The sequence below is a fragment of the Phoca vitulina genome, unplaced genomic scaffold (genome assembly GCF_004348235.1).
Source record: "Phoca vitulina isolate PV1807 unplaced genomic scaffold, GSC_HSeal_1.0 scaffold7, whole genome shotgun sequence".
NCBI classification, from domain to species: Eukaryota; Metazoa; Chordata; class Mammalia; order Carnivora; family Phocidae; genus Phoca; species Phoca vitulina.
In genome coordinates this window covers 42521904-42549229 of record NW_022589710.1, presented here as the reverse complement: position 1 = coordinate 42549229, position 27326 = coordinate 42521904, and the positions used below count along the sequence as shown (strand labels likewise).

Here is a 27326-nt window from a genome sequence, read left to right as displayed (position 1 = left end):
AGCCGGGAGCCAACACCTCTGGAGGGTGCCCCTGCGGTGAGCAGCCCCGTCCCACCTGGCCTCCCTAACGGCCATGTGCCCCGAGCTCTGTCCTGTACCTTAAAGTTCTTCTGGGATTCGGGAGTTGGGCTTTCCAGGTCGATGAGTTTCTTGAGGTCCTCCTCGATGGTGGACTTGGAGGCTGGCTTGGGGGACGCCCGGAGGTCCCTGGTTGAGGCGCGCAGCCTGGTGTGGGCTATCTCGTTGCCGTCACTCTGATGGCGCCTTGAAGGGAAGAGATGGGAGAAACCAAGCAGACAAGGGTGATGTAAAGCCACGACGGACCCTGAGGCTGGAAGTCAGGGGGGACATATTAAAGGAGAGCAAAGGACAATCTGCTTGGATAAATGCTTGTGAAAGAAACACAACCAACTGGAAGCACAAAATAAAAATTTGATGGATAAATTGCTCTTCTACAGGAAACCATTACCTCCACTAAGCCAAAATTAGCAAGACTTATTAATAAGACCACAGGCTATGAATCCCAAATGTAACTTTTGTACAAACACAAACAACATAACTGAATGAATCATTTAGAATCCCCCCCCACCCCTGTACTACTTTGTCAAAAAGTTCTTTATATTCAGGGTAGTCCCTTTCTAATACTCCCTCTGGTGGCTCCTAAGTTAAACATTCCATGGGAAGGCTGTGATTATTACCATCAAAGGGAGAGTGTCACCTTCGTGCCAGAGGGTCAATTATTCTGAAGTTTGTTCTTCAGACATACTCCTTCCTACAAGATCTAAGATTCTCAAATCAATGTTGGGCCACACAATTTATTTAAGGAATGAAGCACAGAGAAATAATTTAAGATAAGTTTTCCTTAGGAGGAAAAGAAAAAAAGAAAATCTCCCAATCAAACCCCAGCCGGCCTCCTCTGTGGTAGGAAACTGCCTCAGCCTTTTCTGTTCTCCATCATGTTAAAAGCACACCACCCAAGCAAGAGAAGCAAAAGAACTCTTACTTTCTCGTGTCCATAAATCCCACGGAGTTTATGGTTCCTTCGGGTTTCTTCCACCCAATCAGGTACTTGCTGGTCGCGCCCTGGCGAGGGTAGAAGGTCCTAGGGCCGGACGAGGAGGAGGAGGAGGAGGAGGAGGAGGGGAAGGCAGGTGCGAGCTGTGAGGTGGCAGGATGGAGCTCCTCTTTCGGGGAACTTCTGGCACTGGTGAAGACCACCGGGCTGGCAGAGTGTCGGGAGCCCACGGTACTGAGGAGAAGCATGACAAAGACCAAAGGACCCCGGTGTGCACGTGTGCATCCCGGGGTCCACACGGCGGCTATCAAAGCGTCGTCCAGGACAGGGGTTATGGCCAGGTGAAAGAACAGTGACTGTTTCCTAAGATATTAATGGGGCTGGCTGGCTAGTCTTTCTTGTTTTCTTGCTATAATTTAAATGTCTGCTGTAAAAATGAGACATGATCACTGTGGCTTAGTCTGCACATTAAGTTAAAAGGTAAAATCAGTTGAGACTGTCAGGGACGCTTTGAAACATGCCGGCACACCAGAGGAACAGGAGAACCAGCAATAAAAGGTCTGGTCATCTCAGTGGCTCTCTGCCTTGCCTTCCTCAGAACTAGGGGTCATGGTGATGCTCCCCAGGTCCGAGCCAGATCAGCATACAGTTCTCCAACACCCACACCCAAGGCCAAAGGGGCACACTGACGTCTCCTTCCCTGTGGCATCTGGCATTAAGATGGACTCTCTAAAAAAGCTGTTCAATGGAATGAAAATGGGCCACTACCCTCCACCATATACAAAAATCAACTCAAAATGGATTAAAGACTTGAACGTAAGACCTGAAACCATAAAACTCCTAGAGGAAATCCCAGGGGTAAGCTCCTTGACATCGATCTTGGCAATGATGTTTCTGGATCTGACACCAAAAGCAAAGGCAGCAAAAGCAAAAACAAACAAGTGGCTATGTCGGATTAAAAAGCTGTACGGCAAAGGAAACCATCAATAAAATGAAAAGGCAACCTAGTGAAGGAGAAAATACTTGCAAATCATACATCCGATAAGGGCACATTACCCAGAATATATAAAGAACTCATATAGCTCAACAGAAAAAAATCTGATTAAAAAAGGAGCAAAGAATCTGAATAAACATTTTTCCAAAGAAGACCTACAGATGGCTAACAGGTACATGAAAAGATGCTCAACCTCACTAATTATCTGGGAAGTGCAAATCTAAACCACAATGAAATATCACTCACACCTGTTAGAATGGCTGTTACCAAAAAGACAAGAAATAACAGGTGTTGGCAAGGAAGTGGAGAAAAGGGACCCCCTGTGCACTGTTGGTGGGAATGCAATTTGGTGCAGCCACTATTGAAAACAGTATGAAGGTTCCTCAAAAAATTTAAAATAGAACTACCATATGATCTAGAAATTCCACTTTTGGGTATTTATCCAGAAAAAGTGAAAATATTAACTTGAAAGTGTCTACACTCCCATGTTCATTGCAGTATTATTTATAATAGCCAAGCTATGGAAACAACCTAAGTGTCTACTGATGAAGGGATAATGTGATATACATATACCAAGAAATATTATACAGCCATAAAAAAGAAGGAAATTCTGCTATTTGCAACACTATAAATGGACCTTGAGGACATTATGCTAATTGAAATAAGTCAGACAAATACTATATAATCTTACTTATTTGTGCCACCTAAAAAAAAAAACCAAGCTCATAGATACAAAGAACAGATTGGTGGTGGCCACGGGTGGGGGGGGGGGGGGGAGGGGGGGGGAAATGGGGGAAGAGGGTCAAAGGTACAAACGTCCACATATAAGATGAATCCTGGAGATGTGATGTACAGCATGTGACTAAATATAAAAACCCAAAGCTGTTCATCATTGATGTGTTTTAAACTTTGGTTCAAGATTACAAAACTAAAGTCTACAGGACTCTAGGAAAAGGCTACTCATCACATATTAAAACTCAGAATTTTTAAACCTGGGGCTGAGAGTTCAGGTGGTCTACGACGCTGGAGGCCCTTCGATGGTAGAATTACCACACGTCCCCCCCTGGGATCTCCCAGGACCTGAGTCCACACCACGTGAGCCCTGCTGAGTTCTCCAGGTTAGGCTGAGACCAGAGACACGGGCTCTTACCACAGGGGACCTGGTCACTGAAGGTTCAGTTACCAGGACGTGGTCTCACAGCATTTGCCAGCAGCACTTCATCTGTCAGAAAGCAATGGTCCTGAGCGGAATCAAGTATGGACTTACTAATGACGCATCAGCTACGGCCAGCGTACTGCAGACAACGGGTGGGGGGTACGCGGGCACTCTCTGCGCCGTCTTTGTAACTTTTCTGCCAAGCAAAAACTATTCTAAAACACAAACATTTTTTATTAAAAAACTAAGCGAATGAACAAAAATAAAAAAACCACCCAAATCTTAGTGGTGCTGAGAGAATACACACAGATGAAAGTCAGTCTTGAACCCGCACCTGCAACCTTACCTAAAAATCCATTCCTGCTGGCTTGCATATTTAAGTGTAGATCTAAAGATTCTGGACCATACCATGAAGAACATCTTTATGACAGAGGCAGAGGTTTCTTTAGTTGAATCATAAAAGAAAGGATTGAATCCCACTGAAAGTAAGAACTTCTATTCCTCAAAAGACACAGAGAAGAAGAATATATGTAAAAGATACCCAACAATGGGCTCCTATCCTGAATGCAGAACTCCTAAAAATCAACAAGACAGACAACCCAACAGGAAAAATGAGCAAAGATCTGAAAAGGAATTTCACAAACAAGGATACCTAAAAGACTAATAAACATTAGTGCTTATCATCATCAGTTATCAGGAAAATGCAAACTGAAGCCAAAAGAAGAACCAGTACACACTCACCAGAATGGTTAAAATTAAAAAGACTTACATCAAGTGCTAGAAAAGATGTGAAGCAACCAGAACTCTCATTCACTACTGATGTGTTACTTGTCACAATCTGGTAGTGACAAAGTAGTTCACATTCTCTGCTAAAGTTGAATGTATGTATATCGTAGGACATAGCAACCCCACTCCTAGGTATATGCTCACCAGATGCACACATATGTGTACCAAGGGACATGTACCAGAATCTGTAATATCCTCAAACTGGAAACACTCCAAATGTTCCACAGTAGAATGGATACATGAGTTGTTGTATGTTCTCACAATGTAAATATAATACAGCAATGAAAATAAAGTAATGCTACCTGCTACACATGGATGAATCTCACCAACATAATGTTGACTTAAAGACACCAGACACAGAACAAAGCATATGGTACAATTCCATTTATATAAAGCCAGAAATAGGCAAAATGTGTGTGTGATTTTAGGATTCAAGATTGTGTTTACCTTGGGGAGGAGGTGGGAATGACTGGGGAAGACAAGTGAGAGGAGGGGTGTCTGGATGTTCGTTATGTTCCAGTTCTTGATTTGGGTGGTGATTACACGGATATGTTCACTTAGTGAAAATTCATGCCGATGCACGAGTATGACCTGAACCTCTTTCTGTATGCGTGTTACGCTTCAATGAGAACACACCCACAAAAATAAATCAAAAGTAGATGACCTGAAAGGAGAAGGCCCTATCAGTCCATGAGGCTCTGTCACAGATTGGAGGGAACAGAGCACCTTTGTTCCGTGAAGGCAATCTGCAAAGTTCTCCACACTGAAGTGGGCCTCACTGCCACAGACCAGACATGGACATCTTTATTTTTGTAACTAAGGAGGAGGCACCAGGCTCAGACTTCACAAGAAGTATGATAAAAAGAAATGACTCGCCATATTCTGATCGCTCTACCAGTTTTCTTTTTCCCAGAGACTTTTGTAGCTAGAGAGGAAGGGAAAGAAAAAAAATCCCTCACAAGACCTCAGAGGGCACCATAAATTTAAAGTCCATGTAATCTCATTTTGTTTTTTACCTCTTGATAACAAATACTCCATTTGTTTGCTTTTAAAATGAAGAAAAGGAATGCAGAACTCTTTCATAAATGCCATACGTTAAATCAATAAGAACAAAAGGTCTCGGGAAAACAGACTAAAAGTGGAAAGATGAACCAGAAGGAAAAAGGAAGCGGGAAGGACATAAAGACAAGCTCAGCCTCGGAGCCTGGAGCAGCACCAGAGACACAGCAAGACCCGGTAACTCAGGGAGCATCAATGGGAGCTTCCTAAGTGGTAAGGGTGGATGTAGCTTTTGCAGTCATTTGTCACCATGTGACAAGCTTGTGGCTGTTTATTGCTTACTTAGGGACAAAAGCTTATCTCTGGCTTGCAGACTTTCCCCACCTGACTATACCTACCTCATGCACACGTATAACACAGATGTGGGGGTGTCTGCAGCCTCATCCGTGGTTATGGTCTGAAGCAGATTCCCATAAAGTGAAAAACAGTACATCAGGGTCTAACATGCACACCTTCGTCTTGGATAATCATGTGTTTGCTTTACCTGCCTTGATTAGTATCCACCAGCAAATGCAAGTGTTTGTGAATTACTAGAGCCAATGCATGTTAAGGCATGTTCTATGTTAAAGGACAGACTGCAGGGATTCTGATTGGGTAGGCAGGCGGGCACTCAGGAATCTGCACGCTGACTCATTCCCAGCCGATGCCGTGGTCCTTAACTCAGAACCTGAAAACCACTGTACCAGAAACGTATCTGAAATTCCCATAGTTTCCATTTCTCAGCAAGTATCTTGATATGATAGCATGGGCATTCAGAACCCTGGGGCTTTCAAAGACTACACATTTGGTCAAAATAGAAATAATTAGCCATGAGAATAAAATGTAAATTGCGTAGTCCATTAATTTATAAATAATTTCTCCATGTTTTACAAAATAGCTATGCTGGTTTTAGCCATAATGTCTGGCCTGCGTGAAGAGGGAGGTTATAGAAAAGGCCTGGAAACATCAAAGAGAGAGCAATATATATACAGCACATACAGTTCTGGAGCTCTTTGCTTCCTGTATGAATTTAATTAGTACCATTTCCCTGGGAGGCATTCATTAAGTTTTTGTACTAGATTATAAACTCTTTGAAGGCAGGAATTTTTGTGTATCTGACAATGCCAGAAAACAGTGGACTCCCAATAAAATAGCTGGACAAAGGTTTTCTCTTTAGCACGTATGGAGCACGCTATTTAACTTGTTTATCTTACTGATAGCCTGTCTCCCCCACTTAAATATAAGCCCCACAAGGGCTGATCCTTTTCTCCTTCACTGCTATATTCTCCATGCCTACCACAGTCGCTGGCCATTGTAGGCATTCAATATTTGGTGAAAGAAACTGTCAAATGAATTAGCTATTCATTTTAAATGTAAGAGAGAGTCATGTGTGAAGACAGTGTGTTTTACTCGGGCTGTATTTAAAACTGGGTGTGGCTTTATTTTTACTGCAAGAAATAATTAAATCTACAGATTATGCTTCTGTTCATAAGTGTATTCTTAAAAGGATAATTGCTTAAATAAGACCACAGACCACGACTATTGGTTTTATCTGTGAACATGATGGCTGGCACAAGTTTCCAGGTGTGAAATAACAGCACACTTTTATTCACTAATGGTTGTAATCAAGACAGCCCTACTTAACGATTGATTAGATTTGGGAACAAAGGTAAAAGCAAAAACAAATGACTAATTCACTGGCAGTTCTTCCTTCTTTAATGTATACAACTCACAGCATGAAGCAAGGTGAGCACTTCAGTGCACTTGCCCTCTAATTCCAAGCAGGCACGTGAGGAACACCTGGGAGCTTTCAAAACACACATTCTCGGGCCCCAACTGCAGAGATTTTAATTTGATAGAGCTGGGGTGGTGCCTGGGTTATGTATTTTTGCAGAATCTCCCCCAAGTGTGCACACTGAGAATTGCTCGAATCAGTTGAATTATTCATACTGTTATGACTTCATCAAAATCCAACTTCTTATCGCCAAGATCAAGAAGGGGAAGACACCGGACACCTGGGTGGCTCAGTCGGTTAAGCGGCTGCCTTCGGCTCAGGTCATGATCCCGGGGTCCTGGGATCGAGCCCCGCATCGGGCTCCCTGCTCAGTGGAGAGTCTGCTTCTCCCTCTCCTTCGCCTCTCTCCCCTGCTCCTGCTCTTTCTCTCCCTCTTTCTCTCAAATAAAAATCTAAACAAACAAAAAGAAGGTGAAGCCCCTGGAGCAGGGTTTCTCCGGCCATGGACCATGGCCACCTGCAGGGACTGATATACATGAACATTCCTTGGCTTATGTCAGATCTTGTGAGCCCCAGAAACCTGGGGGAATCCCAAAGGCATCCCATGTCCCTAGAGTTTTAAGAATTACTGTGTTAGCCTCTCACCTCCTGCTCTAAAATGGGTGGTCTCCTCCTTCCTTTGTAGCCCCGCAGCCCGGCCCTGCTGGTGGTGGGTCTCCTTGAAGCTGCCCAACCTGCTGGCCTCAGGCCCCCTGGAGGGACGCGCACTGCCCACTTCCCCCGAGCATCTCTGAGGCAGCTTTAATTACAAAACAACTACAATGAAGCCATCGGCTCACTTTTATAGGGGGAACTGTGTGGTTGAGTTGTTTCATTATCCTGGAGATTTCACGTTAATTCAATACGCTGCAATCCGGTGGTACCCTTGGCAAATTAGATCTCTCCAGGGGAGTTGTGGAAGAAGGTAATGAGCAAATAATGTGGAACAAAAAGAGAACAGCAATTGATACGTTAGGACATGACAAATACAATACCCGCGACTTTTCTCATTATATCAGAAGTGAGTTTAACTGTAAGTATGGCCAAACTGAGCCATCTGGTCGGAGGGCTCCCAGACTCCACACGAAGGGGCCACCACCTTTACTTTTTATACAGACTATTGGGCATTTCCCTTTCCTGACAACGGACCAAGCTTTGATTTGTTTGGTCATTCCAGGACACGGATTTTGCAAAGGGAGTGAGCTGCGGGAACACGCACCCACGCGCACACAGGCCCACGCACTCGCACACTTGCTCCCTCACACGAAGAGAAAGGAGGCAACAGGATAACTCGACATGAGGGGCAGTCTGTCCAGACTTGTCGTCTCAACCCAGTGAAGCCATGAGCCAAGTGCACCGCAACCTGGTGATTTTACACTCCCAGCTGTGGTAAAGCTTTCCAGGAGGGGCTACTGGATGACCAATCTGCTAGTCACGGCAGGTACCGCGTCACGAAGGAGGGGCTACACCTGCTTGTCGACCTGGCAAAGGGATGAACCACAGAGGCTGGAGCAGCCTGAGTGTGAGGAGACAAAGGCCCGAGTCCAGAGCTCTGAGGGCCTGGGGAGCCGTCCTGCGCTTCTGCACTGTCACCGAGACCACCGCCTCCTGTGGCGCACATCTGCCACACTCTCTGTGCTGCCGAAGGAAACACGTGGAGTCGTCTGCTATCCAGGCGTGACACAGAGGGACAGATTTTAGACAGCCTGGCTCTGCTAAGGATGGTATTTTCAGGAGGGGGAGACCAGCAATTAGTCACCTGTCTAATGGCTATGACAAAATCTGTGCGAAGGCTGAATGCTGGCCTAACACCAAGGGGAGGGGATCGGGTTTCCTGTGATTACTTGTACAAATAACAAATAAATAAGCCTCTGCGTGACAGATAATGTGGAGGATATGATTGAGGAGGACTCCCGCTCCCTCTGTGTTCAATACTAGCCAATTCTGTCCAGTACTGGGCTCCACAATTTAGGAGGGCTTCAGGAGACACTAATTCTAAAGGATCAGGGGAAAATGAAATAGGAATGATTAAACTGGCAAAGGGGATGTCCAAGTAATTGTGGTCAAGAAAACTGTTCATCTAGAACATGAGATATTTATATGATGAGCACTGGGTGCTGTATTAAGTGATGAGTCACTGAATTCTACTCCGGAAGGCAATATTGCCCTGTATGTTACCTAGAATTTAAATTAAAAAATAACATGAGATATTTAATACGTCCAAGGGCACACCAATTCTATATAAAGTGTAGGGAAATAGGTGGCTAGGCATACACAGTAGAAGGGGCTTCGGGTGTCATGGTGGACCACAAGCTGAACAGGTCTGCAATGCTGAGCTAGTTAGGAGGGAGCTAACAAGAGAACTACAAATATTATCATTTTTTTAAGCACAGCTGAGAAGAATGTCACGTTCAGGTTTTGCATCTAAAAAGGACAAAAAAAACAAAGCAGAAAACTTGAGAAGCAAAAATGTAATTGTAGAATGAGACATCTAAAGGACAATTACAGGATCTGTGGGAGATCCATGTTTGTTGAAGGAAAAGCAGCAAGATAAACCTCATTAAGGCAGGTGGATGGAGAGCTTGAAAAAGTAAATGCCAAAAACCTTTTGTCTCAAAAGAACATTTATAGTTTGCAATACACCTGATAACCTTTTCTTATTCTCACAAACATATAAAAACAACCATTTCGTAAGTATTCGATCACAGATAAGGGACACACATGGTGAAATGCCCCGACTGGCCATAGGGCTGGTCAGTGGCAGAGCTGGACTTGTACCTCCATCTCAGGATGCAAATCCACTTTCCCTCTATTTCCCTCTCGACTTGCCTGGAGGTGGAGAGCTTTCATAAAATTTCTTTAAAAAAAAAAAAAAAAAAAAAAAATATATATATATATATATAGCAAATTGTTTCTTGTTGGTGTCTACAATTTTTATAATCTTAGCCTTCAAAAATCTTAATGTTTAGAAAAAACTCAGCTCAGAGAAACCACTTATTCTCTCTTAATTGTGCATTTCAGCTGCAGTGAGAGAAATTTCAGATAGGCAGACACGGGATGAAGTTTTGAAGAGGGAGAGGACATGATAAGCACGGGAATTGCTCAGAAAGGACATGGACTCACTCTTTTTGGGATTATCTCCCCTCTCCCCACTTCTGAGGCAGTTGGACAAGTTAGTTCTCCTCTTGGTAGGACCTTGGTAGGTCCTTTTTAATAGGACAAGGGATGGACTCTGTTCCTTAGAATTCCTTTTGGCCTTATGATTTAATGACATTTGGAGAATTTGGGCTTTCCCTATTGACTGGATGAATGAGTCAGCCGCATCACAGAAGAGAGCAGTGACAAATGTTGTGGCAGTGAGGGCCACAGCAAGCACTCTGACACCCGTGGCTTGACAGAGGCCTCATTTTCTCAGCGTTCACTTGAAATTTCAACCACAGTGGTTTGTTTCTCAGTCTTTGAGGTTAGCCAAACAGCACTATACTCTGGATAAAATCATCACCCACTCCCATAAACTGAAAGAAATTAGCTTAGCACAGATCACCTGGAGTTCTGCTATATAAAAGCAAAATACAATATAATCCTGAATATTCAGACCACAAAGAAGAAATGACCAATGAAAATGACCCACAAACTTAAGACAAGCAGAGCCAATAACATGTTGAAGAGAAGTTCTGGGTTTATCGTTTCAGAGGCTACATGTTCAAATTCTGAATTAGCCTATACAACTTAGAAAAAATAATATTCTCACCTTAAGAAAAAAGTATATATGGGGCAATTAATTAATTGTTAGCAATTAAAAAAAAATTCCAGGCAGGAGATATTTGAGAGAGAAACGTTACAGATAAAGACAGCAGAATAATTTCTAAACAAAGACGGCATATTTGTCACATACACAGGATGCCGAAGAGGGCAAAGAATGAAATGTAGACACACAGCTCTAACGTGCACAGAGCAGCACACAGACAGCCCAGTGCGCTCCGTAGCCCGGGGCACGTCTTGGATGTTCAAAGTTAACTCCGTCTAAGAAGTGCTTCTTTACCTCTACTCTCAAGAAACATACAGCTTTTCTGGCATGAACAGTGAACTTAGTAAGTCAACCAGAAAAAGCACATTCATGAAATTGAACTGTACTGATGACCATGGGCAGGCACTTTTCCTGGACTTAAATCAGCCCTTTCAGTGAATGTGAGACACTGACCAACTCACAGCCAGATACTGATTGATACTTGCATGTAAGCTATTAAAAGTCCTCCCCGGTTGTATTTTGCAGATGAAACAAATCTTACATAGAGATGACTTTACTAAACGTTCAAGTTATACCGGGACTTCTGTATACTCTTATATATATACCTATTCATAAAAACACTACAGCTCTGTATGGACCGTTCTACACAATAAGCTTTGAAATACAGTAGCAGCCAGGAGCGGAGGATTTATGTTACTTTTGAATTGGATTATTGGTGGGAGCCCTGAGGAGTCATCAGGCAAAAAGTGGGAACTTCAAGGAGCAAGTTATTCCTACTTGATGACCACAATGTCCTGAGCACCTACCCACTATGCTCATGGTGGCACGCGATCCACAGAGGTGCTCAGGAGGAACAATGGGTGAGAAATCCTCTAGTACAAGACGTCAGGGGAAAAGTACATCATCACATGGGTGGGAATGCCTTGGCTGCAGAGCTCTCGGGGGGCCTACAGACATCAGGAGGAAGCAGCAGAATGGCTGGCAAATGAGGGTGGTTGTGGAAGCCTGGACCCCCGAGCAGGTCAGGTCAGGACATTACAGAAGAAACGTGTATTTGCAACTATGAGTGGGGTTTTCAGCTTTATAACACGTGCTCCTGAATCTAGTTCTGAGGTCAGCAATACCACTGGTTACGCGGGACGAGAGCATTGTATGCTAACTAAGGGGGTCTTTGGTCACCACACAAACCAGCACTGCCTACTGCCCAGGCCAGAACTCTAAAAAGAGCCCAGCTGGTAAGAGTCTTTTATTTTTATTTATATATTTTTTAAAGCAGGCTCCATGCTGGGCATGGAGCCCAATGTGGGGCTTGCACCCACGACCCTGAGATCAAAACCGAAGCTGAGATCTATAGTCTGGCACTTAACTGACTGAGCCACTCCCGGTGCCCCTGGTAAGAGTGTTTTAAAACTGGAATGGTCTTCATCTCTCCTGTGGTCACCATAAACCACTTTTTTTTTTTTGCGGGGGGTGGGGAGTGGTTTAAGACCTGAAAGTGAAACAGCCACTGCAAAAAAATAAATAAAAATCTCTCCCTAAATTTCCAAACTTCATAGAAAATACATATATATTCTAGGGAGCAACACTTCAGAGCCATTAACAGACTTTAATTGTAGGAAGTTATCAGTGTATATGGCTTCTCTTAATGATATGTGAATAGAACAACCCTGTGTAATTACCAACTTACATTAATGCAGTTCTCCTGGGGTGCCACAAAAAACCTGCACAATCATCAACAGGGAGACTGGAGGACAGAGGGGTAGGAACACAGCCCAGCCAGAAATATGCGGTGGAACTTAATCACTGTAATTTAGATTTTGTCACCAAGTCCCAGGTACGAGCTTTTTAATGCACTGTCAAGAGATCTCCACATTAATTGCTATTCCTGTCTTCTGAGGACACAAACACTCTAATTTGCAGTGATTTTAGTTTCTCCAGCACTGTGCATTTGGTGGCTAAGTCCCTCTTTCCTCTAGAGAAGGAAGTCTGCTAAAGTTCTGATTATCCAGCTCACTCTGCCAAGATCAACAGACTGAAGTCACAAAGCATCCCTGCTTACCAGAGTCTAGAAATGAATGTGACTCAACCTACCAACGGGTGGGAAGCCCTGCCACCCTCCTTGAAAGGCCACATTCTTCTCTTCTCTACAAAGTTTGACTTTCAACAGAAGAGTTATTTCCAAATGATGATTTAAATGATTTCTGCATGGTCAGTTTGAAGCAGAAAATTCAGATAATCCTTTGAGGCCTTTAGGCGGCCCCAGTCAGCACATTCAGATAATGCAAGCCCAGGCGCCTACTTTTCACAGGGGGAACTTTGTAGCCCTGGGATCTGTTAGATGGCACAGCTAACGGCTTGTGCTTTGGCTTCAGAGGCCAGCTCTTTTCAACCTTACTCTACGGGGAGGCTACTCCAGACGGGACCTCCATAACTTGACTTTCTTTTATCATCAAATTAGACCAGACATATATATCTCCAAATGGAATATCATTTTTTAAAGATTTTATTTGAAAGTGAGCGAGAGAGAGAGAGCGTGCACGCGCGCACAAGCCAGGAAGAGGGAGAGGAGGAAGAAGCAGACTCCCCACTGAGCAGGGAGCCCGATGCGGGACTCAGTCCCAGGACCCTGAGATCAGGACGTGAGCCAAAGGCAGACGCTTAACCGACTGAGCCACCCAGGCGCCCCTGGAATATCATTCTTAAAAAGATAGCCTCCTTTCAAAATAACTGAACACCAAAAAGATAGCAGTCGAACTAAGCCTAGAAACCACACAGAAACTATTCGGAAATGAAAAACAGTCTGACCCAGGGCACAGGATTAGCTGATGAGATGGTGGGGCATGCCCCAAACAGCAAGTGATTGGCATAATTCTTTGTCATGTGACTCTAGGTCTACATTACATCATTATGGTATTTGATGCTCAGCTTGCTGTTCTACTTTCCCCAAAATGTCCTTAACCTATCTGAATCAAACATTCTATTTTCTGAATTGTGGAAAGGTAATCGGATGCCTGGTACTCAAGAATACCGAGATGACTTTCCCAATCGCCTTTTCGCTTGAGGGTCATTTGGTTTCTAGACAGGCAATGTGGAAGTGGTAAACAGAAATAAAACCTGTGAAATGCTTCAAATGTCGACCTGGTGTTTTCAGATGGGAAGCTCAAGAATCTCATCAGTAACAATATAGGCACAATGAGAGAACTGAGTATTTAACTGATCAAGTTAAACAAATCCAAATTACACAGAACATCCTCTGTCATTTAGACTATCTGGGGTTTACTGACAGATTATGTGCCTAGATTCCCATCAGAAAAGTAAAACTAAATTCAGTTTTTCTGCTACTTTTCTTTAGGGCATAATAATAAAGGAAGCCCAAAAGACAGCAAGGTTAGGGGCTGTCATGCAAAGTCATCAATGACTGACAACAATAACAAGTAAAAGGAGAAACCACCACAGGCATCAGTGGGCCCAAAAAGGTAGTGGTGGAATATTTCCTCCTTAAAAAGGAAGAATCCTGTCATTCTTTGGATTTTTGGCTCAAATCCAAAAGAGGAAATGAAAAATGGTATTTATTTTGCCTACCAGAGAGATCTCCAAGGATACAAGAGAATGTGTTCTTTCCTATTTGGAAAGGTAGATGGGATGTCTAATTTTAGCTACACTTTTCTACTGGACACCCCCCCTCCCCAAATCAACCCATCACTATCAGGAGGCAATTCCTGAAAAAGAATTACCATGCAAACACTGGCTAAGTGATGTTCTCTGACAGGGAGGCAGTGTGGAGGATGTGTCCGGCATCATAAATAATGCCACATTAGTCTTAGAAGAGACCCCTTTCTTTTAAAAAAAAAATGCTCAAGATTTTCTTTCAGTGCCTTCAAAAGGCTGTTTCATTCTCTATCACTACCTGAAAGCCAGAATTCTAAGATTCTTCTCTGATTCTGGCACAGAAGAAAGTTTTTATAAAATAATCAAACACAACTTCATGAAGGCTAAATCTGTGAACTTTTCTATTTCCTACCTGCAGTTTAAAATAATGCATTAGGGTTGTAGGAATCAAGTATTCTGGCGGCAGATACAAGGCGTACGTAAAAAGAGCAGTCGCTGCATGGAAACCCCCTGCTTTGTATAATGGTGAGCGCAGGAAAGTGGGATGAGCCTGGCCACTTGGTTCGGGACCGGACTGGGCACGGCGGAGGCAGCAGGGGGGCAGTTACCTTGTGTGGGAAGCAGCGTCATTTATACTGAAAGTGCTGTTCTCCCTGGTCAGGGGGTTTGAGCCGGCCGGGCTCTTGCTGTGGATATCCAAGCTCAGGGAGGATTCTGCCTTCCGGTCCATGCCGAGGCTCTCGGTCTCTAAAGTCCGATCTGCCATGGAGAGCACCTCGCTGGAGCTGTGCCACAGGGGCGCCACCTTCTCCTTGCCCGACCCCGAGCGAGGTGACGACGTGGCGGCCCCCAGGGAGGCCGTGCTGCCGTGGCTGGGGCCGTAGGAGGTGGTGTCGATGCCGCTGTCGGCGGACGTGCCCTGCAGGTAGTTGTAGCTGTTGAGTTCGGATTCAGTGCGGTCCCCGTCATACCACTTCTCGTCACTGTGCGCGCTCGACGCATTGCTGGAGAGGGTATTGCTGCTGGAGTGGCTCGAGTAGTGGCTATCGGACTGCAAGGGAAGCAAGACTGACTTAAGCGCCAGGAACGCTAGGGAGAAGGACCCCCTGGCATGTGTCTGGTTATGGGGTTCTCACGGCACAAAAATTCCAGTGATAACCAAAGACAGGAGGTGCCTGGAAAAACCTATTCGGAGTGTTAGCGGCAAAGAGTGCTAGAGACAGGTTTTTTTTAGAATGCATTTTTCATTCACTGAGGCTAAAATATCAATAGTATTGAGATTACCCTAATCAAAAAGTGTGCTGAATTCTAAAAGTCCTAGCACTCAGAGTCAATATACGGCAGAATATAAGACTTATTCCTAAAGAGATCTCCTTTTCCTTCCCCAACTGGCATCTCTTTAGAAGACAGCTTTCTAAGGAATGCTTAGAGGTAAAATTTATGCAGAGGTGCCAAGTCAATTCAACGGGGGGAAATTATGGTGCTAGGACAACCAGATATCTGCATGCAAAAGAAAAGAATGAAGCTGGATCCTTAACCGTACAGAAAAATAAACTCTGAAAGATCAAAGGCCTAAATGCCTGAGCTAAAACTATCAGACTCTTAGAAGAAAACGTAAGTATACATCTTCATGACCTATTTATGCAATGGTTTCTTGGATATGGTACCAAAAGCACAAAAGAGAGAAAAATAAACTGGATTTCATCAAAACTAAAAACTTTTGTGCTTCAAGAAACCCAATTAGAAATTGGGCAAAGGATTTGAATCGACATTTCTCCAAAGACGGTATCAAATGGCCAAGAAACACATAAAAAGATGGTCAATATCTTCAGTCCCTAGAGAAGTGCAAAATACCACCACAATGAGATAACACTTCACACACAAGGATGGTTCTAAGCAAAAAGGCAGACAGTAATGATGGTTGGCACTGTTGGTGGGAATGTAAAATGGGACAACTGCAGGAGGAAAACAATTACAATTCCATTCTTAGTATCTACTCAAGAGAGAGGAAAACATGTTCATGAAAAACCTAAACGAATATTTACAGCAGCATTATTCATAATAGCCAAAATGTAGAAACAACCCAAATGTCCATCACCTGATGAATGGATTAAAAAATGTGGTATATCCATTCAATGGAATATTATTCCATCACAGAAAGAAATGAAGTACTAATACATACTATAACACAGATGTGCCTTAAAAATGTTATGCTGAGTGAAAGAAGCCAGACCCCAAAGGCCACATACTGTATGATTCCATCATATGAAATGTCCAGAACAGGTACATCCACTGAGGTAGAACGTGGATGAGTGGTGGTCAAGGGCTGTCTGAGGGTACAGGATTTCTGTTTGGGGGTGATAACAGCATTCTGCAGTTAGACTGTGGTGATGGGCGCACAACTCCATGTATCTACTAAAACCCACTGAGCTGTATACTTCAGATGGGTGAATATTATGGTACGTGAATTATCTCAGTTAGAATGTGTACGGAACCCTTTCCACACAGTGGCTTGCTTGGTTGCTTAGAACATTTTATAGTTTACCAAAGAAATAAGATTTCAAAAGATATCTGAATAATATTTTACATTAGATGGAGACAGGATATTTTTACATTCCTGGAGACAGGAAGTCCAGACACCTGGTGGAGAGCGAGTGAAAACAGAAGGAACCACACGTGTGTGTGTGTGTGTGTGTGTGTGTGTGTGTTGCCTGAGGAAGAGACCTGCCCTTCAGCAGCTAAGGTAGGGGAAGGAGCAGGAGGGGGACACAAAAATTTCACTTCAAAGTGAAAGATTTCTTCTTAAACAAGAACCAATCAACCCATTACTTTCCTGGTGCCACTTTCTGCAACAACACCATTTATGCTACAAGGCCTTCATTTATTTTTAATGTTTGCAGGCAGAACTTCCTTAGCTCTGGATCTGTGCTGTGGGATTTGGCGGCCTCTCGCCATGTGTGGCTACTGAGCACTTTGAACGTGGCTAGTCCAAATTGAGATGTGCTGAGAGTGTAAAATACGTAACAGATTTCTATAGGAATGTAACAGGAATCACATTTGTAATCTTAAACTTTACAGTAGCAACGTTTAAAAAAGTAAAAAGAAACAGGTGATATTAATTTTAAGAATATACTTAATCTAACCCAATCTATTCAAAATATTATTTTACCGTGTCATCAATATAAAGGTGTTAATGAAGGAAGGGGAATTGACAGACTGGGTAATTTATCACTTACAAGTAGAACTATGACAACATCACATTTCTTCAGTAAATCTCTCACCACACAGCCTAGTGCAGGGTGCTCGGCCACGCATGGGCATGCGCTCTGTTTCTTTAGCTTCATATTCATTTTACTAGAGCACAACTTACATGAGCAAAACCTCTCATTCTTAATTCTACCCATTAAGTGATCAGGAATTATGTAGAAGTATGGAAAAACAAAAATGTGTGTAGCTACGCAAGACAAGAGAAGCAGGAAGGGCAGTTGTCAGGAAGCTGTCTGTCCCCTGGACTGATGCTCCAACCATAGCCCATGCTTGCCATTGTGTAAGCAAATAAAATTCACGTTTAGCACATTTCTGTTCCCCACATTTTAGGACTACATCACATGGCCTTCCATCCAGATCTGTGGGGGTGGCAGGTGCATACCAAGGAGGAATTTGAGTTTATTTCAAAGCAACCTTAGGGCCACTGGCGATAGAAATTCCAGGGCCAGAGCAGTGAACGCCCACTTCCCGCCAGGATGACTACTTCTCTGACCACGTGAAAGAAACAGCAAAGCACGCCTGGAAGGTACGTTGCTAGGAATCTTATCATTTTTATTATTTTACAGTTAACTTACATGCCCTTGTTTGTTTGGAGATAAATGCACCACCGGATCCTGCCGCATTAATCTCCCGCTGGGGCTCTCTCGAAAAGCAGGCAGAACCTTTGACACTGCTGGGAGATGGCACGTTGGCTCTGGAATACAGCACAGGACATTATGGGGCAGGCACTAAACAGGTCCGAGCACATGCTGACAGATGAAGACGGCTTGCCATTGCATCTCTCAGGTCACTGACCAGCAAACTCTGAATTTCAGCGATAAGCTTGTTGAGAGTTTACACAATAGACAGCATGTCAGAAACTAAGTGGCTGATGGGTAAAGCTTGCAGCTGGTGACAGTGTGTCACGTCATACACAGTAGCAGAGCCAAGTACCACCAAACCAAAGGCCATGAACAACGCGGCAAAGTTAGGAATCAACTTTTGGTTTTGGGGGGAAGTTGAGAATATATGGATTCAATTTATGAAATTCATTCATTGCCAAGTGTGGCTAACCTAGCTCGGTCTACATTACCTAGACAGGCACGGATGCAATCACGTGTTACTTACCAGGACACTTTGGAAATATTTTACCTGTATATTCATGCTGCTCGAGGACAAAAGAATTGAAATCCTGAGGTCCTCTATAACTGTAAGCTAAGCACAACAGAAAAGACACACAGCAACTAGTTTACTTAAGACAATTGCTTCCTTTTGGACTCCAAGCCGGCATTCAAGGTGGGGTTCCAAAGGTAAAAGGTAAGCGATTGAGCTTCTTTAACACACCGATAGCTAACAGCAACAGTTCTGGACTTCTGCAACACCATTCCTGAACGTAAAGGACTGGGCAACATCCTCTAACTCTGACTCTCAACCACCTCCAAAAGCAGAGGCAGAAAAACGAAATCCGCTGAGATGGGTGAGCCAATTAAGCTCAACTCCGCGTTTCCACCGGGGCACCAGTGTGTCATACACAACGTACAGAGACAGGTGGGCCTGGCTAACAGGTAAAAATCTCCTCAGCATTTTCACTCAGTGACCTGAAAGTCATTAGAGAATTGTTTTAAAAATTCAATGTATAAAGGTCACCCTTGATACACTCCATGTACACTACGCTGAGTAATGAGAACGGAACAATTAGTTTTCTTGATTTCTCCCTAGCATGGCTTATACCAACCAGGCCCCAGATTCCATCTGATGTGCCAGTTAAAGAGAGCAAGTTTATTCCTCTGGAACGGTGAAATAAAAAAAAAAAAAAAAAAAATATATATATATATAGAAAAAAATTATTTTAACATTTTCTATGAAGGCTTCGATTTTGGATGGAAAAAGGCCACCAACTGGTGAAAAGGCTTCTCTGGCAGGTTCTGGGGTATCTTACTTAAAAAAAAAAAAAGAAAAGGCATATCGTATTAAAAGGATGAACAGATTTGTTAAAAAGACTCATTGATATTAATTTCAGAGTCTCATCTATTAAGAGTGGGATGCCACCAAATGAGAGAAGATACAAAGCAAAAAAGACTGGAGGGAGGTTTATGTGAAAGAATGAATTTAGGTCTAGGATGAGCCTTATAATTACCCTTTCCAGTCCCAAGATACCTTTGTGACTTCACGTGAGTGGGAAGTGGGGCTCTGAACACTGCACAAAGACCCTGCTCACAGCTCTGCTCGAAGCCTGCGCTAGGAGCCAAAAAAAGCTGCTAAAGTCATGTTGAAGAAGGGATCCTTTTCACATGTGTCGTTACCATCTCAACAGTATCAAAACATATGGGATTAAAAACATTCTGTCAAGAGCAGAACAGCAGATCGGAAAATGCTCAGGTTGTGTGTGTTGGGGGTGGCTGCCATGAGAGTGGGGAATGGCAGATGGCTCCAGTAACAAGGCACATCTCACTGAAGTTACTGGAACAAAGCAGATCTTCCCAACCTGAGAATTACATTTCTTCTTCCTCATTTCCTGGCTTAGCTAAATACGTCTCCACTCCTTTCTACGTGCGTGGTTATTAGTACATTTACAGGGGAAGAATCATTAAAACAGAGCAAAACAATGTATTTGCAAAAAAAGAAAAAAAGATGGGTCTTTGCCTTAAAAGTGTACCTTTTTCAGCCCTGAAGTTTCCTTCTTTTTACCCCACTCTGGTGGTAATGCTACTAGAGATAGGATAAGGGGGGAAAAAAAAACCCACCCCACAGTCCAGATTCTATCATCAACAGTGCTGACACTAAATCCCTGAGGCTACTGCTTTGAGACTTAGTCTTGTTTCATGGCAAAATTTTATGGTGTCAGCTAGTGTTACGGTGTCACCGTGGAACAGTTCTATAGAGAGATCAAGGGCTATGCCAGAAATCCAAATGAAGGCTCACCAATGAGAATCCTTCCCACCCAGCTGCTACATACTGCTACGACGTGTCCTCCGCTGAGAGCTTACTAGCAGAGTGGTGGGGGGTGGGGGGTACAGCACAGGCGGGAGGAGGGAGGTCCTAACCACGCCACAGATGTGACCCAACAGCAACTGCATCTCTCGGGGCACTTACAGTAGGCAACAACAAACCAACAAACAAGGGCCGAGGGAGATACTTAGGACACATATGGTTTGGCAGTGTAGTATTTTAATCTCGGTGATGAAAAGAATTCCTATGCCCTTTCTATTTTCAAACTGGGGGGGGGGGTCACTTAGTATGCCTTGACTTTTCTCTCAGGTCTTATTTGCTGCCCTCACGCATACATAATCGAACTGAGACTTAACTCTCATTCACATGTATTAACCAGGGCTGTATTCTATCACAGAACGCTTTCATGACGTCATCAAGAGGTGGCCAACGTCACGCTGGTAGAAAAGCAACTTGCTACTTGTGGGAATTAGTTACTTACCCATTTGGTCAGCAATGCTATCCTCACTTCTTTGCCAGCTGGGTGTAGATTTCCCGCTGCCACCAATATCTGACTGGGTGTTCTGCCTGTCGATGGAGGCTGGCGATCTGCGGCTTACTCCAAACCTGTGGCGATTACCCCCAAACAAAGGCAAAGACGACATCAGGGACCTCACCCAGAAGGGGAAGACAGGCCTGGGGGCAATGGACTAAACTCTAATGAAGGCACATGCCCGCTCATGCTTGTGCATGTGTGCTCGGGTGCCGAAACTGTGTGTGTCACGGTCAACACACATCACTCCGTTCAAGAAAGGGATGTATGCTCAGTACATACTACAACTGTAAACAAGGGCCGGAGACATGAGCCTTGAGCTAACCCACGAAATACAGAATAAGAAAACCCAAATTTTCTAACCCACGTGTAGCCACACTCAGATTCTCATTCATGCACAAAGGAACGATTTCACCATCCTCATGTTCCATGTCTATCTTCCGAATGGAACATGTCAGGGGTTTCTCTTAACTCAGTAATCTGCTAAATCACTAAGTCACTCATTCTTGGAGCCAATATTTTCTGAACGTGTGCTCTAAGGTCTGAAAGACAAAGATTGCTATCATTTACATTACAGAGTGACCACTTTCAAGATGTCTAAATTTTAAATTGCCTCTGGGAAGGGCAATTTGGAAGTAGGTACACTGGCATATAAAGGCAAATGTCTATTTCTGGAAAGAACAGTTAGCTATTTAATGAGCCAGTTTTATTTTACCCTGGGTAGAATAATAATATATGCCTAATTAAAGCATACGCCTCAATTAGCAATATCGGCAGGTAAATACTGAGTGAGCCCAGGAAAAAGGGCCAGAGTGTAAAATTCAAAGACTCGTGTGGACATTAGACATTTGTGCGTGGTTACTAATGAGCTTATGAGTAATCAATATGATAAAAAATCATCAGAGCCTGAATTGATCGATGCTTTTGACAGATGTCTTATTTGGTACAGACTGATAAATGCATGGGGAGAACCAGCAAGTGGTGTACTGGAAAGAGCGGGAGACAAGGAGGAGGAAGGCCTGGAGCCAAGTTCTAGCTCCCCACCCAAAGTCACTCGAGTTTTGTCTCCATTTCTTTATTTGTAAAATGGCAATTACATTTTATGGATTGGGGGAGAAAAATCTATACAAAAGCATCTGCAAAGCAGGGAAGGCTGTAACATTAACCTCCTACTCTAACATCTCCCTAAATTACTTCTGCACAATGACAATTGTTCACAAATTCAATCATAAGCCTCCCTAAACAAAGTTACCCCCATTATGATAAACAAAAAAACCTGATTTATGAAAACTGCAGTGAAAGGTGCTCTTTAAAAAACAAAAGGGTGGTTCTGTGGACTGTGTGTGGATTTCAGTTCTGCCTTTCCTGTAAGTTGATCCAAACATCTGGAAGAAAATGACTAAAACTGTTTGCATCTTTGTATGTATTTATTACTTGATGCAATGATGCTTATTTTCATTAACAGTGACAACAAAAACGGGTGGTGGGGGCAAGTCACTAATTATGATCTTTGCCATCTCCTCCCTAAGTAGGGTCTTTGTTTAGCTCAGAACAGTGAATATCCTCCAACTGGCCCTACGATTTTATTCTAAATTTGCAGTAAAGGAAGACTTTTCTGAAAAGGCACAGAGATAAAAGTTAGACATGGATTCAAGCTTGCTTTTCCTTTTTGGTAGCAGTGGAAACCAAAGACAACTTTTAAAACCTCTGGATTTAAAGCCGAATGCTTTTCTGGCTGTCTGGTTTTAAATGAACGATAAAGCAAGGCTGTCCTTCAATCCTGCCTTGAGAAGCATGTACCATCCGGCGGCACGAGGCACGCTCTGGGACCATGAGCTCTGCCTCACGGAACCAGTCCACAGCTGCAGAGCCGACTCACAACCTTTCCTCATCACAGAGTGGAAACTGCTCTACAACTTTCCTTTCTTGGTCTCAGTGGTCCTCAGGAACAAGCTTCCTCCCTCACAGAAGAGTGTGGAAAGAAGCTACAGTGGCCTGCCTGCTTCTGTCGGTCTCGTCTTCGGGCTGTGCGCCCACAGTTACGCTTCTGGCCACGATCTCCAAGCTCCTCATTCACCCAGCCCATCCCTCCCTCTGGCCCTTGTCTGACTCGTCAAGTCCTCAAGCATGTGGCCTGAAGATAAATCTCCAAGGATGGTAAAACAGACTCTAGGTCTTTTCAACAGTGTTGCTTTCTACTTATCTCTTGTTGCCATCCTAAACTTGTGTGGGTGCCTTTCTCCCCCACCTGCATGGAACGGGCATTATTAGTCACCCTGGTAAATTTCGCCTCTCAACCAATCTGGATGGTCTGAGCATCCCCGCACCAGGGAGCTGGCAAGGCAGATACTGCGGGCCCACTAAAGCAGAGGGAGGACAAGGCATCAGCAGATTACACTTGTGGACAACCACTGTGTCCTGCTCTCATCTACTGGTATTACCCCATGCTTTCGAGCTTCTTAAAGTCGAGCATTACTGAGTTTGCAGTGGACCACGTTCCCACCGTCAACTGGTACATACCTACATGTACGGGGCTACGCTGTAGAGTAGATGTGATCATCTTTCTCTTCATAAGGATAACTTTAGAATACAACCTGGCCCACGGGCAATGCATGTGAATCAGACAGTGCACGGTCTCCTACATCACGGGTATAGGCAAAAACTGCCTGGGGTCCACAGAACACTGTATCATTATCTTCTGGTCAAAGATCACCCCAGGTAAAAAAAGATGTTATAGAGTATGGTCAACAATCACTGGGTAACCTCACAAACAATGGAAAAACCCTCAGTATCACCTACAGTAGGGTTGGTGTTACAGATCAGGTTAATTACCACCTCATTAAAAATACTGTGCAGGATGGGCACAATAATCATGTTTCTGACATTCACCAAAACACTCAGGTTTCAGCTTACATTTTTGGTACACATTGCAAGTGTATCACGGTCATAAGAAAACAGTGCTTTTGTTGTTGTTAGCTCGTTTATGTTTTATTGCTGTACTAACACTGAATTTGCAGTGAATTCTTATTTTTGAAGTCAAACCAGGCCATTTAAAATCTACTAATTAAACCAAGAAATAAGTAGTTGGGCCTGTGGTATGGTATGATAGTAATACTTAACTCATAAAACCTTTTGCAGGGACTCATGAATAGCAGCTAAATTTTTTTCTCATTGTCACTAAAGCAATTAAAAGAAGAGATGTGCATTTTAGATATACTACCAGGGGAATCCTCCGGGGGACACTGGGATGCAGGGGGGGAAGCATATTTTTACAATGGTTTTATTGCCTACTTCCTGCTAACATAAATATTAGCAACAACAACAACAACAAAAATTACACTTAATGGCTGTAAAAACCAACAAAATGCTATAGGATAAACCAAAATACCCATTATGAAGTTATTCTTAGTAAGCATGACTATTTTGTAACACGGTAAAATCTCAAGAAAGTAACGAAATCAAGTGTGCATTTGTTAAAAATATACATGGGGAAAACTCAGAATAGAAACATCAGTTTTTATAAACGCCTCACATTTGATTTTCAAATGGTTCCAAGTTCTCTACCAACTTCTATCTTTGATGGTTCTTTTACTCTTCCTCTGGGCAAAGGGGGCATGTTTGTGCCACGTCACGTTTTGCTGCTAATTACTTCCCAGCTTCAGACATCCTGGTGGTGGTGGTGGTTTTTTTCTTTTTAGTAGCCTCTAAAATCATGTGTATTTAGCCTTTTACTTTTAAGTCTTGTCAGAAGCAAATAGTTACTTCTGGGTGTTTGGTGTTTTCAAAAAAAGAAAAAAGAAAAGAAAAGAAAAACGACAAAACCCACAAGCTGAAATCAGAGACTTTGAAAGTGTGAGAAAAATAATTTTAAGCTTTGGCTCGGATAATTGTTTCACCTCCTTTAACAGCAACACCAACTCCAGCCAGTACTATGGAATTTGCTTCGGAGGAATAACAAAATCTGTACTATAAAACTAGACCATATATACAATTGGAGAAACGAACGTAACCTGATTTCTCTGCCATGGAGCCCTTGGAGGCTAGAGAATGATAAACTTCCCGAGACGTGGTTTGAACCAGACATTAAAACATTTTTCTCTCTGGGATATTAACCACATTTTCCCTTTCGCTCCTTTGTAGATCGACTGAGGCGCTTGTCTGAGTTACAGATGAGAGACAACGACGTCACGGGGGCGGGGGGGGGGGGGGGGGGCACACCTACCCTTCGGGCATGGATTTTTGCCTGTAAGTGCCTCCACCAGAGCCAGTGTCGCTGGATGAAGACAGGTTGCTAGGGGAGTTACGACACTGCTGGGACCTTGCTAGAGCCATGGATGAGACCGTCACATAGATGTCTGAACCCGGAGACAGCCTGTGAGCGCAAACCAAAAATATGAAGTCAATCCAAGGGGAAGTCCCGAGGCAGTGCATGATGGTTAATATCATATAAACGCGACAAAGAAAGCCACTTCGTGGAGGTAGTGAAAATGAAGCCAGCTGGAAGCCTACAAAAGAAACTTCCCCATAAAACGACTCCCTAAGGGAACAGCTGGAGAATGGCCTTGAAGGGGATGGGGATAGGGGACATCAAAAAATAAAAGGGGGAAAAAAAAACACATATGTTTCCAAAAGCTGCCAAAATTCAATGGGCTGAATTGCTTATGCAGTTTCCTATATGGCAGTGCAGAGGATAACTGAACCCCGGTGACATTAACATAGCAATTAATTCCAATTTTGCACACTGGTTCTCCCAGAGTGCATGACCACAGTGAGACGAGTGCATTCTCTGTATGTGTCTTTGTTTTCCAATTTTATTACTCAAAGTCTGGAATGAATATTCAGATTTTGCTATTTAGTATTTATAAACGTGATTGATCGTATAGCATCTACCATCTAAAAATTTCCATAAGAAAACGCCTAGAATGTCAGTTATTGAATTTAATTGGCATTAGTGAACTTACATAACGTCACAGTAGAGGTGTGCTCCCCAGATTCTGGGGACAGAAACCAGAGCTCTGTCATTGGGACACAGATTTTGTCCTTTACCTCCTCTGCTCTAGTAGACAACAGGACAACCCCAGGGACATCAGTAAGTGATGCTGGTCACTGTGACTGGCTGTGACGTCCCTCTTACTACGAAGATTTTAGCTCAGAAGCGAAAGCTGGCACCAAGCCTCCGGCTCCTGTAGCAGGGAAGTCATTTCCGTGGGACAGCTGAGGAAGCAGAATCTAAGGCCCTCGTTCAGTGAGCCAGGCTCCTGACTGTGAATCCACTGCTCTGGGCTAAGCGACTGCTGTCCCCTAGAGAAGGCTGGCTTCTCTCTCCTTCCTAGGACAGCCTGCAGTGCGTCTGCACGGCCGGACGCTTTTGCAGGGAAAGACATCTTTTACTCAAACCAAAGTTCCGAAGCCTGGGGACAGAACCCGATGCGCTGAACTACAGCATTTTCTAACAGTACAGCTATGCGCCTTCTGGAGCAGGGCAGGATGGGGTTTCAGGCGCAGGAAGGTGACAGAAGGGAGAACAGAATCACAACGAGAAGCTTTTCTAACAGAGCAAGAATAAGGATGGATGCTCAGAGTATGACTCCCAAATCCATCTATGCCCAAGACTTGAGAATCCAGAGCTCTCTGCTCCACGACAAGCCTAGACTCTCCCTCTGTCTCCTAGACATCTCTACCCAACACCCTCAACCGCAGCTCAGATTATACCTCGTCAAACCTAACAGGCTTTGCCATTCCTCCAAACCTGTCCCCCCCCCCATATTTGTTACCTCAAGCTAAACACCTTGAAACTGTCCTTTTCCCCTCCCTGCTTCCTCATCTTCCACTTCAATTGGTCTAATTAAGTTCAACTTTTAATGAGTACAATGTGTCAGGCACCCTGGGGCTGGTCTTCACAACACAAAGACTAAGAAGATAACTGGTCTTCAACCTGCTGATTGTCCTCCCAACTCCCCCATCTCTGGCCTGGATCAGCACAACTGTGCTCTAACTGGTCTTCTGATTTCTAGGCTCTGTCCACCCCATCCCTCCAGTCTCCACCTGGCCGAGTCATCAGACAACTAATGTGCTCTCTGCACACCTTCCCTTTGCCTACAGAATAGAGGCCCGAATCCCTGGCCCCCTCTTCCAGGCCTTGGACCATGCTGTCCAAGCGCTTCCTACATTCTTGGACCATGCTGTCCAAGCGCTTCCTACATTCCTGCACCCTACATTCTGGACACGTTCAGTACGCCCTTGTTCTCAGACTCAGCTACCATATGCATACTTTTACTCATCTTGTCCTCTCTACCTCTCTTCCCCCTTTCTGACATAAAATCCTTTTTCTCTGAGGCCTAATTCCAACATCAGATCCCTGATTTCCTAGATTAATCAGAACCTCCTGGAGTCCCACATGGTCTATTCTTTGCACCACTATAGCACATCCTTGAGCATGGTTAGTTTTATGTGTGTCTATCTTCTCAACTAGATTCGCT

General features: G+C 43.7%; 1 protein-coding gene across 35 annotated transcripts in view; it reads right to left on the bottom strand.

Annotated features, from left to right (window-relative positions):
* Nucleotides 1–27326, bottom strand: part of SIPA1L1 (signal induced proliferation associated 1 like 1) — a 385985-nt gene that overhangs the window by 31559 nt on the left and 327100 nt on the right. For 33 of the 35 annotated variants that reach the window (XM_032405449.1, XM_032405459.1, XM_032405458.1 and 30 more), the window contains 7 exons: nucleotides 25070–25219; nucleotides 20797–20921; nucleotides 18519–18581; nucleotides 17963–18081; nucleotides 14729–15171; nucleotides 1004–1249; nucleotides 99–264 (listed from right to left, as the gene is read on the bottom strand). In XM_032405449.1, coding sequence (XP_032261340.1) covers nucleotides 99–264; nucleotides 1004–1249; nucleotides 14729–15171; nucleotides 17963–18081; nucleotides 18519–18581; nucleotides 20797–20921; nucleotides 25070–25219 — 1312 coding nt within the window. The remainder of the gene's footprint in view (nucleotides 1–98; nucleotides 265–1003; nucleotides 1250–14728; nucleotides 15172–17962; nucleotides 18082–18518; nucleotides 18582–20796; nucleotides 20922–25069; nucleotides 25220–27326) is intronic. The other 2 variants (XM_032405482.1, XM_032405483.1) reach the window with 1 other exon arrangement.